Raw genomic sequence first — 13134 nt, 5'->3', positions numbered from 1 at the left:
TTTGAAATATTATTAGAGAAACAGTAAATTTAATAAACTGAGCTGGTTTGTTTGTATGCTGTAGGCCCTGTCATAAGACAGACATACTCTGGCTCCACTGCTTTTACCAATAAGGCTTCAGTATTAAAGCAACACTAATCAATCCACATGCATTTTAACTCTTAAAGCACACTGCATAACACAATTCCCGGTTTTGAAACTAATTCGTCACACTGTGCCTTATTTGTTTCTCAGGCAGCTAAACACAGGGTTCATTGTTGCCGCTTCGAGTCGGATGTCCTTATTCTCTATAAAGGACAGTTTGCTCTTTCAGCTGAGGTGGCTTTGCACATGCACTCAGGGATCTCGCAGCACAATACAACACAGCTCGACAGCAGTGATCCATTTCATTGTATAATGCAGGTCCCTGCATCATAGCAGTATATTCAGGAGTTTCATCTATCTTTCCTCTGCTCTATACTAAATAACATATCTGACTTGTCTCATGCAAATGAGGATGTTCTGACGAGGATCCGAAAATAAATAGTGCTTAATATAAATCATTTGAGCCTGCTTGAACTGATTAGTAGAACAAATTAGTAGTTTATGCCCTGCGATGGGTTGGCACTCCGTCCAGGGTGTATCCTGCCTTGATGCCCAATGACGCCTGAGATAGGCACAGGCTCCCCGTGACCCGAGAAGTTCGGATAAGCGGTAGAAAATGAATGAATGAATGAATGAATGAATTAGTAGTTTAACCTCTTTATTTGAGCATTTTTATTTACAGTGACAATACTGGCTCTAAACATCATGGTCAAACATCACCAGCATATACAGTATAATCAAAACAAGCTCTGGTAACCTGGGTGTCTGCATAAAATTGGTCTGCCATATAGAGTCCATATAAAGGATGTCTAGCAGCTGTTGATGGTCTCCACTTGGTGGGAGCGAGTAATAACGTTGATGAGAACATTCTGGAGCATCTCTGCCCTCATCTTACTGATCTGCAGCACCTCCTCATGATTGACCTTCTCCTCTGTGCTGTAGTCCAGTGACACCTTGTTGGTAATGAGAGACAAGCCTAAAACTCGCAGGCCACAGTGCTTGGCCACAGTCACCTCTGGAATTGTGCTCATACCTGCAGGGATGACAGGAGACAGACACTCATAATTAAATTGAACTGTAATTATTATAATGAAATTATTATTATTATTATTATATTTAAAAAAAGGGCAATGAAATATGCTTATGTTAATAAAGCATTAATTACAGTGTAGGCAGTTCACAATGGAATAAAACAAAGCATTATTCTCATAAAATAATTACAAAGGCACAGATACTCCAAACTGAAAGTGTGCACAATTGTACATAGTATATTTAGTTTTCTGTACCAACGGAGTCACTTCCTAGGATGTGCAGCATCCGTGCTTCAGCAACAGTCTCAAAGTTGGGTCCACTGACCATGCAGTAAACTCCTTCCCGCACAAAGTCAGAATAACCCAGCTCAGTACCGATGTCCAGAGCCAACTTCCTTAGCTCTTTACTGTATGCATCAGACATGCATGGGAACCTGATCCCAAATCTAAAGATGATGAAGAATAACATAGTCATATTTTCATTTTATTGTGTTATATGTTAAGCTCCTAAATTCAGCTATATATAATTATCACCAAGACACCTGAAATATTTCAATTCTAGTAAGTATACTTTATCTCTGTTTACTACTGTCCCTGTAATGCATTTCATTTTCTCTGTCCTCTACCTTCTTCATCAAGATTAACTACCCAGCATCCCAGCCTAGTTTCACATACAGTTTAAATTTTCTTCTCTTATCACATTACACTAATTACATTTGTAGTCTACACTAACAAAGAGAAACATTGCATTTTTCTATTTTATGTTAAATTTGCCACATTTGAGCATTCAGTGTGTTTTATAGTTATGACTTGAGCTTTCTAGATCTCTCAGGCCCTACCTTTCATCATTGGGCCCACAAAGAGGATGTTGTCCGGCAAATCCTGGCAAGTTAATGTGGTCCTTGATGATCATAATATCACCTACTTTAAAGTCCTGACAGAGGCCTCCTGACGCATTTGTTACTATAATCATCTCCACTCCCATCAGCTTAAAAATCCGCACAGGTAATGTGACCTGTTAGAGAAATGAGACAAAATATACAGAAATGCATTATATTAAGAATGTATTTTTTAATAGTTTCATTGTAGTTTCATTGTAGTTTTACAATAACATGTCCAATTCAATTAACCGCACAAAATCTTTATACAAGAGTACAAGATAGATTGTCTTCCAAAAACAAATGTAACTATCTTTGGGTCATATAAAGCTATAAATTATGTATCAAATTATTGCGATTCTTTCCGAACCATGCATATTTTTGTATAAAGGGCTATCGTACATGTAGACAATCCTCGTCCTAGTACAACTGTAAATTTGTTCATTCATCTTCAATAACATTTTGAAATCTCCATCCATTGAACCAAATCAAAAACATCCTGAAATCAAATCAAAACTGACCTTTTATGCTAGTTCATGTTCCGTGTGCATGATTCATGTATTAATCATTTAAAAGACAATTCTAATTTCTTCTAAAATCAAAATGTGATGAAATCTGCCCAACACTAAATGTCTTCTGATTATTACTAACATTTAATCAGCATTTAATATCAAAATCAGGTTTTACCCTTATTCCCACTTGCAGTTTTTATCAAATATCAAAAGAAAATGTCAATGAAAACAAAAATGATGAAAAAATCTACACTATGAACACCTCTATTTTACATTGTCCTAAAATTACTATTAATCCTATTCCTCTATTTTATTGATAACCTTTTAACTTGGGTCAAAGAGAGAGAGAGAAAGAGGGAGAGCGAGAGAGAGAGAGAGAGAGAGAGAGAGAGAGAGAGAGAGAGAGAGAGAGAGAGAGAGAGAGAGAGAGAATTTATTTATTTATTTTAATTGAATTGTTATTTATTCATATATTTGTTAATAAATGAATAAATAACAATTCAATTATAAATAAATAAATAAATAAAATAAAATAAGACAAGACAAGACATGTACAATTTATCAGCAAGGCAATGCAGTGCTCCTGTATAACACCAAATTAGTTGACCACAAATCTAGCATGAAATTTAGCATGTAGCTTTGTCCTTTTCAGTCTTAAATTAACACAAAGGATAAAAGTATTTAGGGTAAAAAGTGGTCTGGAGTACTGCATAGAAGTATGAAAAGTGGTCAGAATGGACACTCAAGACCTGTCTCTGGAAACAAAATAGAGATAAAAGCATTAACAGTAGTAATTCCATGTAAAACTCCAGTTCTTTGAGTTAATGGTGGTGGCTTATACAGTGCTCTCCACTCTGGTTGCTCTTCCTCTCTCAGCCCAAGGACACTGCACTCTAACACAGAGCAATTTCTTAATAAAAACCTTCACACTGGCCTCAAACATAGTTTTACCAGTAACAACATGAAAGTTCATAGTTGCAAAGTTCTTAAACTCTAAAAAGATACACATGCTTCCCTTAAGGTCTGGAGACAGTGAGAGTCCAGGGAAATGATCCTCTCATTAGCATTTCCCATTCCTCCATGCAGTACACCAAAAACATTTCCTCCTCCTCAATAGAGGACAGCGTTCCACGTTTGGAATGTTCTGCAGATGACGTCCAGCAATGTCCACCAGGTGTCCCAGCTCTGTGGATCAGCGTCACCTTTAACAGCCAGTGAAAAGAGTCTGTAGATGTGGCTCTTTGCACCTTGCTGAAGATATCATTTCAAATTATTTGGATACATTTCATGTGTCACAATAAGATAAGATAAGATAAGATAAGATAAGATAAGATAAGATAAGATAAGATAAGATAAGATAAGATAAGATAAGATAAGATAAGATTATTTTGCCAGAGACTGCATTAGAATATGACTACATACATATTTCAGATATATGGTCAGCTTAAGCTGACACACAAAATAGTTTTAGGAGTAAGGTTTTAGCTTAGCTCTTGGTTTGTATTTAAGAGGTTCTATGGCTAAGGCTCTATGTATTCCTTATAGAGAGCAGCCCTGCCTTACTTAAAATGAAGCATCTATGCTGCCACTGAATTTCAGCACATTTTCAATGTCACAATATAAAACTCTTATTTTGTCAATAAATTCATAGCTAAAATCAAAGCATTGGTGGTTTTTGATAGTTGGTCTATTAATCAATTAATCAATGAAATGCCCTTCTCAGTCAACTCCTTTGCCCTTTCCACTGTGTTCAAAAAGCAGCACTAACACACTTCATTCTGGATGCTTGCCCAATTGCCCCACATGCAGGCAGTCTTCCGTACTAGCCCTGACACTTAACACTTAAACTCTGTGGCAACGCTTTAGAGTATCAAATGCCCCGTTACCCTTGGTCACCATGCTTCCCAGCGAAATGTTGGTGCTGACACCCAGAAAACCTTCTCTCTTTATTGAGAATGCTCAATGTGTTTGTAAAGCAAGATGTTAAATGCTCAGACAGTGAAAAAAAATCTATACAAATAGATAGGTGAGACAAAGCTACAGACACGTTCACATTCACACTCAACATGCTCCACCCACTCACAGTAAGAGAGAGAGAGAGAGAGAGAGAGAGAGAGTACAGCTGCAGCTGTGAGTAGGGGGTAAAGAGAATCTTTAGGGATGTTAAAAGAGATAAATACAGAATGTGGATACAAGGCCATTAGGGCCTGTGCCACACAGAGAGCATGACAGTAAGAGACTCAGAGAATAAGAAAAAAAAAAGATTAATAATGAACTTGATGAACTGCTGAAGCCTGAGGAAGGGAGGAGGCTGCAACTGACAGCAGTGACTCTGTTTCTACAGTTTTTGCTCAAACAGCACTTTTCAAAGATTGTAATTGTAAATCAATACTCTCTAAATTAAACCAGACACCATTACAGCTTATAAACCTTCTTCATGGACAAGTAATTATTTCAGTACAATTAAGCTAGAATGAGGCTAAAACACCAAATCACCCATGTCTATAATCTTGACCATTTCTCCAACACTTTTTTAGTAAAAAGGTTATAACACTCCAATTATGGATTCTTTGGACAAACTTAATTCATGTTAGGAATTCTAGATTTAAAATAAGCTTTTGTGTGTAACCATATAGTACCAGTAGTTATTTCTAAACATGTCTTAGAGAAAGCCAGGTACCTGTTAGCCAGGTACATGCATTTGTTGGCTTATTTGATAACACTTTACAATAACAGTGCATGAACAATCAAGTACTAATAACTGAATTACCACCAATTTATGTAAAATACAGTGATTAACACTCTCCTCTGAACATGTTCAGCTTTCACATTATGTTAGCAATAAATTAAATTGTGGACCACAACACAGATATATATATATATATATATATGTATACTCATATATACTGATATGAAAATAGCATTACAAACAGACATTTATAATTCTATCTCATGTAAAAGTCTCTCATCTGTGTTGTGGACTTCAATCCCACTTAAAAAGCTAACAACTCCCTTTATTTACTCAGTGTTTTTCTCTCTGCACTTTCTCTTCAGGGCAATGATAATGTAATAGGACTTAAGCTTCAGAAATAAGGAAAGTGTATTCAACACTAACTGCATCAGCTCTGTGAAAGTGCCTTACTAATTGACATAACCAGGGGTCAGTGAAGGGCTAGGAACATTGTTATCCAATTACGCTCAACAACACATCTGTCAGAAAAGGAGAACTCACTTAATGAAATTGTGTACATGTTTACATGCATGTCACTGCATGCAATCAAAATGCTAACCTTTAAGTATGGCAAGTTTCATGGGAACATGCTGTATCCTTCCCATTTTAACACTCTAAAAGCAGGGATAGATTAGGAAAACAGTATAGTACAGTAAATGAACTGATTGAAGGAGTAGTGTTCGTATTCATGCGTTGAGCAGAACAAAATCATGTCAGAGAAATGCTTCATGATTTTGGCTTCTTATGGTGTATTCAGCTACACTTGTATATTGACAGGTCTTCGTGAAGTCTCTTCATTAAAGAGTGAAAAAATCAGAGTGTTTGGCCAAGATTTAGGAGAATAAGCATCCAAAAAACAGAAATATAATTTGATTTCAAGTATTCTTCTACCTCAGAGTAGTTGTTTCAGATCTCTCTGGCTGCAGGTAATCAAGCTGCACTGTCAGTCAAAATTAGAGTTGCTTGTGTTATATGTTTTGCAGAATGGAAGTCTGCAGGTGATTATTTTTCAGTTCTTTTTCTTCAATGCCCACACAGCAGTTCATTCAACTGTATAGTACATCAGCCACCAGTCTGAGAGGAAGACCATTGCCATCATCCATCCAGAGAGCAAGACTAACGGTTCTCTATTGGACCCCAGATACAAACAGCTATGGTATCATCAGGATTCAAACTTGCAATCTCCTCACAAATGCTACAACACTACAATACAATGATAAGCTTTTCTTCCACTTTTATCTCTTACTGTGGTGTTGAAAATGTGGACTATTTTAGATAACTGGTAATTCGCTACAGGTTAAGATAACCCCTAAGTTAACCCCTTAAGAACTTTCAGCCACAAAAATTACACACTAATCTGAGAACTCTTAACGTATACTTAAGCATTGATGAAACTTTGAATTGGGTGAGCACCATAGCAGGCTTCAAATAGAGCAATTTCACAGAGATGGCCCTTGAAATGCTGGTGCTGAAAAAGACAGGCGATGGATTGATTTAATGCATAAGCCTGGCAGTGACATCTGATTGTGATGCGTTGTGTCATATTGTCAGAGGTGCAATTACTGTGGCAATTCTTCCGCACTTCTGGAGGATGTTGATTGCTCTGCGATTTAATGAAATTCAAGTCCTAAAGATCCCTTGGTTAGACATGTGTTAATTTTAGACCACCTCTCTCACATGACCCAGGATAAGAAAACCTAGAACTCAATTTATTTAATCTTTTGTAAAGCTAACAAGTCACTGGGCAGAAGGACATGAAGTTAATTGCCATTTAAAAAAAATGACAAATATGCTGTGACTTGGCAGTCTATAATACATCAAACAAGTTCTCCAATGGATAGGCATTATTGCATTATCACAGGCTGCATGCTGTATATACTCAAGGGGTCTGATTGATGATACTAATACATACTTGCCACTGCATATGTCAGTATTGTTGGTTTAGCGTTCTCTTGTTAAATCTTACTTTTAAAATTTTACACTTATACCCACCTATCCTCATCATGCTTGTGAATAGTAGTGACATTGGGAGAGAACAGTTTATTTCCCCCAATATTAGCAGCCTCTGGTTATATACTCTATATTTATGCAGCACAGCTTCTGATTGTGACAGATAAAGTTAATGAGCCATACCCGAGGTGCCAACTCCATTCTGTTTTGCAGATAGGAGTAGCTTTCCCCCGATTCACTTGTCCTTGTGGAGTCAGAAAGAGTTCCAGTGTCAATAGCTTGCATAGCTAAATGCCACATACACCTGCATTCTTTAGTGGTTGAACAGCTTACATAGGTTAACCGGTAACACATACAATTGACGAAGTAATAAAACAAACAAACAAACAAAATCCACAAGCTTTTTTAAAATTATGAACAGCGATTTACAAATAGTTGCATCACAGTTAAAGACACTGAAGAATAATGTGAATCTTTTCTAGAGTTCGATCAACAATTTATGGAAGGATCGCTTAAATAATTTCATTGATGTGATTGAATGTGATCTAATGCTAATGCACATTATTTACAATGCTAAAATGTCCTGGCATCAAAAGACTGCAAATGCATCAGATTTAAGGGCATGAAGAGTTCAGACTCACCTTGCACAGTGAATAACCCTCATATAGATGGAACCTGCCCTGCATGAAGACACAGGACTTGTCTTTTATATGACCAAACACAAGCTGTCCATCATGGCCAGGAACTACACACAGGAAACATAGAGTTCTGAGATCAGAGACTATTTTCACATTAGTGTATATATAAACTGAACATATATTTTCAAGAAAATATTTTAGTAGGTAAATCAGCATATTGGTTAAAATGTCTATTTTTGTATATAGTGAAATATTCCTCAGTTATAGTAAATGTCCTGGATGATCAGTGACTCTTTCAGAACATTGTATTGCATCTTATGTGACACATCTCGTTTCTTGTGGTGTTCTTAGATAATACAATAAGATGTATGAATCCATATAACAATAAGCAAGAATGTTTTACCTTGAAGCTGTAAGTGTCAATCACCAAATAAAATGACAAGTATCTGGTGGACATCTTTTGTGATGCATTCATAAATTAGATTTGCCTTGTTTTATTCAGCCTTGACCTCTGAACTCTGGTTAACATGTAATTTAAATATAAATACTTTACATGTACTTTAAATATAACTGGTGAATTTGATGTCAAGGTGCATGTTTACCATTATCAGTTTAAATGCAACCTTGAATTCTGTGTACTGAGATTTGCTTAGCACTAAAATCTTAAAAAAAAAGTAAAAAGACAGCAGTTGGATTAATACGTCTGCTGCTCTAGTGGCTACTTCTTTATTTTAATGAAGATTGGCAGATGACACTAGGATGGGGGTTACTGCTTTCTTGTAACCATTAAAATGTTTAATTTTTTTAATTATTGTTATTCCAGAGTTAATGGGCATATTACCATCTTAATCAGCATATGTTTGTTATTTTCACGGTTGTAAAATAATTGTTATAATGAGAAATCTTTAATATTGTTTTGTTAATTATGTTGTTTCAGACGGTTTTTTTTTTCCAAGGTTCTTGTGAGGCCATTTAAAAGGCACATTACATAAAATCATTAAGTATTTTAAGCCAATATAATACTGATTTTTCTGAAATGAGGAGAGCTCCTAAGATTTGATACTCAGAATCATAATGAATAAATAGTATAAAGACAGAAACCCAGATAGGTACAATATCATATTTTTAACATTCTGAGCCAATGTACAGTACTAACATCGTTTACACTCAATGTATGTGACAGACACAACCTAGATCTTTCATACTAACATGACACAACTTGTCTAAAAGCTTGCTGTTGTTTGTGTTATATTAAAAACTGGAAGGTGTACTGGTGTTGTAACTGTTATATAAATATTGCACTAAAACAAAAGATGAGTGAAACTAGTAAAAGTAGATGAACAATTCTTATAATTAAAAGCCAGTATCACATTAAAGTCAATATTCATCGGTAAACAATGATATAGAATCAGAAATAAACTATTGCAGTCCTATTGCTTTTTTGTTTGGTGCAGTCATTAAACACAGTGAAGGTTTTATAGTCATCATTTATTTCGTTTATTCAAAATGGTGCACACACACACACACACACACACACACACACACACACACACACACACACACACACACACACACACACACACACATAAATATCATTATGTGCATTCTAACACTTATCAAGATTATTCACTTCGCCACATAAATATTTAAATGTGTCCAAGATATCATAATAAGAACCCCCTTTGGCTGAGATTAGGGACTATTTTTACCCAAGTCATCATATTTTATTCATGACCAGTTATTAATTCTCATGAATTCATGGCTCATTTTACCAAGACTTGGGCATGATTTGTTAACCACAACAAAATGAGAGACACAGCCAAATCCCTGTGTACATTTTTGCAGGCTCTGAGCTTTCCCAACAGCCCCATTTCCCAACTGCTTCCTTTTTTATGTAGAATAAATTTACTGCAGGTTGTTGGTAATAACACAAGCTGATTTCATCAATATTCTTTGTGCACATCTGAAAAGGTTGGAAATATCATGACAAAAAGGTCAACACTAAGATATTATTTTATCGGTTAATATCCAATAAGGAGTTTCTGGTATAAAATATTTAAAATCTCTGGACCATTTTAAATAGTACTAATCAATTTGATATATATACAGAACAGGCTTCAACAAATATACCTGTGCTCACAGGGAAATTGGGGATGTCCTCATACCGAAAAGCCTGCTTGTTGGAGACGCTCTCTGCAAGAAAGCTAAGTCCAGAACCGCAGATCACAGCTATCTTCGGACGGTGCCTAGTCCTGCTCAGAAGCCACTCTGTGGCTAGCTTACACTCATCAAATGAGCAGCAACTGAATCAGAAAGCAGAGAGTAATCACATGCTGGATATATTACTAAATTGATGATTAATTATTAGATACAGATGCGATACAAGTTTAAGTCCACTTTGGTGTAGGATAGGGGAAAATTACGTATTGTGAGAATGAAGACAAAATCAAAACCATTCATTTATTCAATTGAATAACTCCTTTATCCTGGTCAGGGTCTCAGGTGGGGACACACTGTAAATGGGACAACAGTCCATCACAGTGCTCCAAACACACACATATTGGAACCTAGAAGGAAATTTAACACAGGAACACTGTGTAGATGCAGGGAGAACATCCACACAGACAGTAATATACTGTAAGCACAAGACCATCAACCCTGGAGCTGTTAGCTTGCAACCCAACCCACTGGGTCCCCATGCTGACATCAAAATTGCCCCATATAAAACTTTAAGCTTTTTAAAAAATAAAGATGGATTGTTTAAATTTGGAGAATAAATAGTGTGATGGACACTGAATGTGGTGCAACATTAGATATTTTATTTTACTTTATTTGCATGCAAATGGACTTTGTTGGTTATGTTGGAATGTTGCTTTTTTTGTTGGCCACAAAGCTATGCAATGTTGCCATTATTATGGAAATAAAGTGCCTTGACTTGCTGAACTTGGTGTCATTATGTAAAAGTGGGGGTGGTTTTTACAATCCAGTGAAATTGTGTGAATTTCAAACTGATTTTGGGGCTACCACCTCTCAAGACTGACTCTTAGCACAGACACATGGATATAATGATATTTCCTCACCTAAAGCTTGGTCTTAAAATTATTAGCCAAATTCTACCACCAAAATACAAAATGCATAGACAATTTGACTCAACACAAAATATTAAAAACTCAAAAAAGGTTCAACTCTTTAAAAAGATGACTAGACATAATCTTGTATTGAATGGGTACTTAGATGGTTAACTGTTTTCTTTTCATTGACCATCTATACAGTACATGTTCTCTTAAAAGCCATTTAATCTTTCATTCAGCCTGTTATTTGTATATGTATCTATGTGTATGTTTTTAATGATTTGGGATGTGTCAATTGTTTCCATCTAAACTCTCTGTATTTGTAACACTACCATTATATAACAGTAGGACACACACACAATCACACACAAACTAAAATATATAAAAATAAATAAAACCAATGAAATATGTGCTTAATAAATCAAATATAAACTGCTTAAAGCACCAGGACCCCAGAGGCTAGATGGTTCAAATCACCTTCATGGTATAAAAAACAGCTGTTTTGTTTTTGTTGCTTATAACACTAATGATATTCTCTGTTGTGTTGTAATGCCTTAAGACTGCTGTGAATAACAGTGCTGTCAAACTAAAAGTTGGTCAAAAGTAAAGGTTTACCATCTAGTATAAAAAACTAGACATTTACGCATTCATTAAGTACATTACGCATTCATTAAGTACACTTTTTGTTTAATACAGCATTTAAATATGAATCCTTCCATTAATACATAAATTAGAAAACAAAACTGGATTAAAGACTGGATTAAAGCAGATTTACCATGAATTCCCCTTGCTGTGCATGATTCCAGGCTGTAAAGTGAACAGTCAGATTGTGGGAAGCAGACAGAGATGGACCTTGTAAAAAGATAACAAGAGATAAGAGAGAGAGAGATAAGAGAGAGAGGGGGGAGAGAGAGAGAGAGAGAGAGAGAGAGAGAGAGAGAGAGAGAGAGAGAGAGAGAGAGAGAGAGAATATGGTAAAGTCACTTGTCTAAGGATCATTTGGTGTCTTCTCATTGGCTGAGCCTGTGGTGGGAGAGGGATATTTGCATAGTTCCAAAGTAAACTGTCTTTTTAATTGTGAAATCCATGCATTTTATGAGGGCCATGTTACTTACAAATAGTATGCCATATGTGCCATATTTATTCTGTTTTCTTTTTAAATAATTTGAGTAAGGAATCTTTTCAATGTTATGGTTAAAATTGCAATGACCTGTTGTATAGAGAGATGGCTCATATGTATTGACACACTGACATTTACAATATAACAATAACAATCCCCCTTGCTTGGAAGTAAAGTAAATTATGTTTACTTGGCAAGAACACGTTATTTGTTTTTTTGAGAGTTTAAAAAAAGGTAAAAAGATGAATATGTGTCTAATATTGTGTCCATGTGTCAAACTTTATTGATTAATCTATTAACCTCTAATGTATTAGATATTATTATCTAACATAGAAAATGTGTAGGATGAAAATCCACATAGTAGTAGAGTTTCTTTCATGTAAGTGTAGTAACTAATTTGTTATATGAACGGACTATGAATTTTATAAGATGTTTTTTGTTAGCTGTAAAATAAAAAGGCTTTGCTGGGCTTTACTAAAGGTTGTGAGCAGCTGTGACTTATAAATCATTACAAATCATCACAAATCCTACAGTGATTTTTTGTTTATTGTTAATTATTAAGTATTTATTGATTTTTCAATATGAACTGTTCTGTTGCCTTCCTTTTAGTATGTTCAGGTTCCTTTTGATAAATCAAGTGCAGAATAACAAATAATAGCAATTGAGTCAGACAATGTTATAAGATAAACAGCTGCTTCTGCATCTGCTTCAGGTCAGGCATTGAATTCTGTAATAAGGGATCACAGAGTGTAGCTGGGCACCTCGTGGAGTCTTATCACTTGTCTCTCAGGACTACTTTTCTGCAGCTCTGAGAGGGATCAGCAGGCCATGCAGTATGAATCTTTCTGAATATGTCTGATTGCACCTGCTTCACCTATACCTGAGGGGCATAATGACAGACACCAGCATTCTGATGATAAGCTCATTTGCATGGGAAGATGTAAAAGCTTTCCACAGGCTAAACTTGTGTCATATACAAATGTCACATAAACTTAATCATCACATAAATCTTCAAAGTTAATCTTGCTTATCATTAAGACAAACTAGACCACTTTTTTTGTCATTTCATTATTTTATATTTCCTGCACAGAATCTCTTGTGGCAGTGAGTCAGCACTAT

The 13134-nt window shown here is 35.6% G+C and overlaps 1 protein-coding gene across 1 annotated transcript; it reads right to left on the bottom strand.

Annotated features, from left to right (window-relative positions):
- Positions 1-725: 725 nt before the first annotated feature.
- pnp4b (purine nucleoside phosphorylase 4b) lies at positions 726-11806 on the bottom strand. Its single transcript, XM_060869834.1, has 6 exons — positions 11671-11806; positions 9955-10127; positions 7828-7931; positions 1955-2130; positions 1371-1561; positions 726-1117 (listed from the first exon to the last, which is right to left on the bottom strand). The coding sequence occupies exons 1-6, from the start codon at positions 11691-11693 to the stop codon at positions 894-896; spliced, it is 891 nt and encodes a 296-aa protein (XP_060725817.1). The 5' UTR covers positions 11694-11806; the 3' UTR covers positions 726-893.
- Between the last annotated feature and the right edge of the window lie 1328 nt (positions 11807-13134).

This window comes from Tachysurus vachellii, chromosome 5 (genome assembly GCF_030014155.1).
Source record: "Tachysurus vachellii isolate PV-2020 chromosome 5, HZAU_Pvac_v1, whole genome shotgun sequence".
In the NCBI taxonomy this organism is placed as follows: Eukaryota; Metazoa; Chordata; class Actinopteri; order Siluriformes; family Bagridae; genus Tachysurus; species Tachysurus vachellii.
The sequence above is the reverse complement of the archived record's forward strand: the minus strand, read 5'-3'. Positions and strand labels throughout refer to the sequence as shown.

Bases quoted from the DNA above. Each gene is read 5' to 3' on its own strand.
- pnp4b (XM_060869834.1), bottom strand. From the start codon at position 11,693: ATGCACAGCAAGGGGAATTCATG. The intron at 1,562-1,954 runs GTAGGGCCTGAG...CATCATCTTTAG, and splicing joins TGTGGGCCCAATGATGAAAG to ATTTGGGATCAGGTTCCCAT. The intron at 1,118-1,370 runs GTACAGAAAACT...TCATCCCTGCAG, and splicing joins CCTAGGAAGTGACTCCGTTG to GTATGAGCACAATTCCAGAG.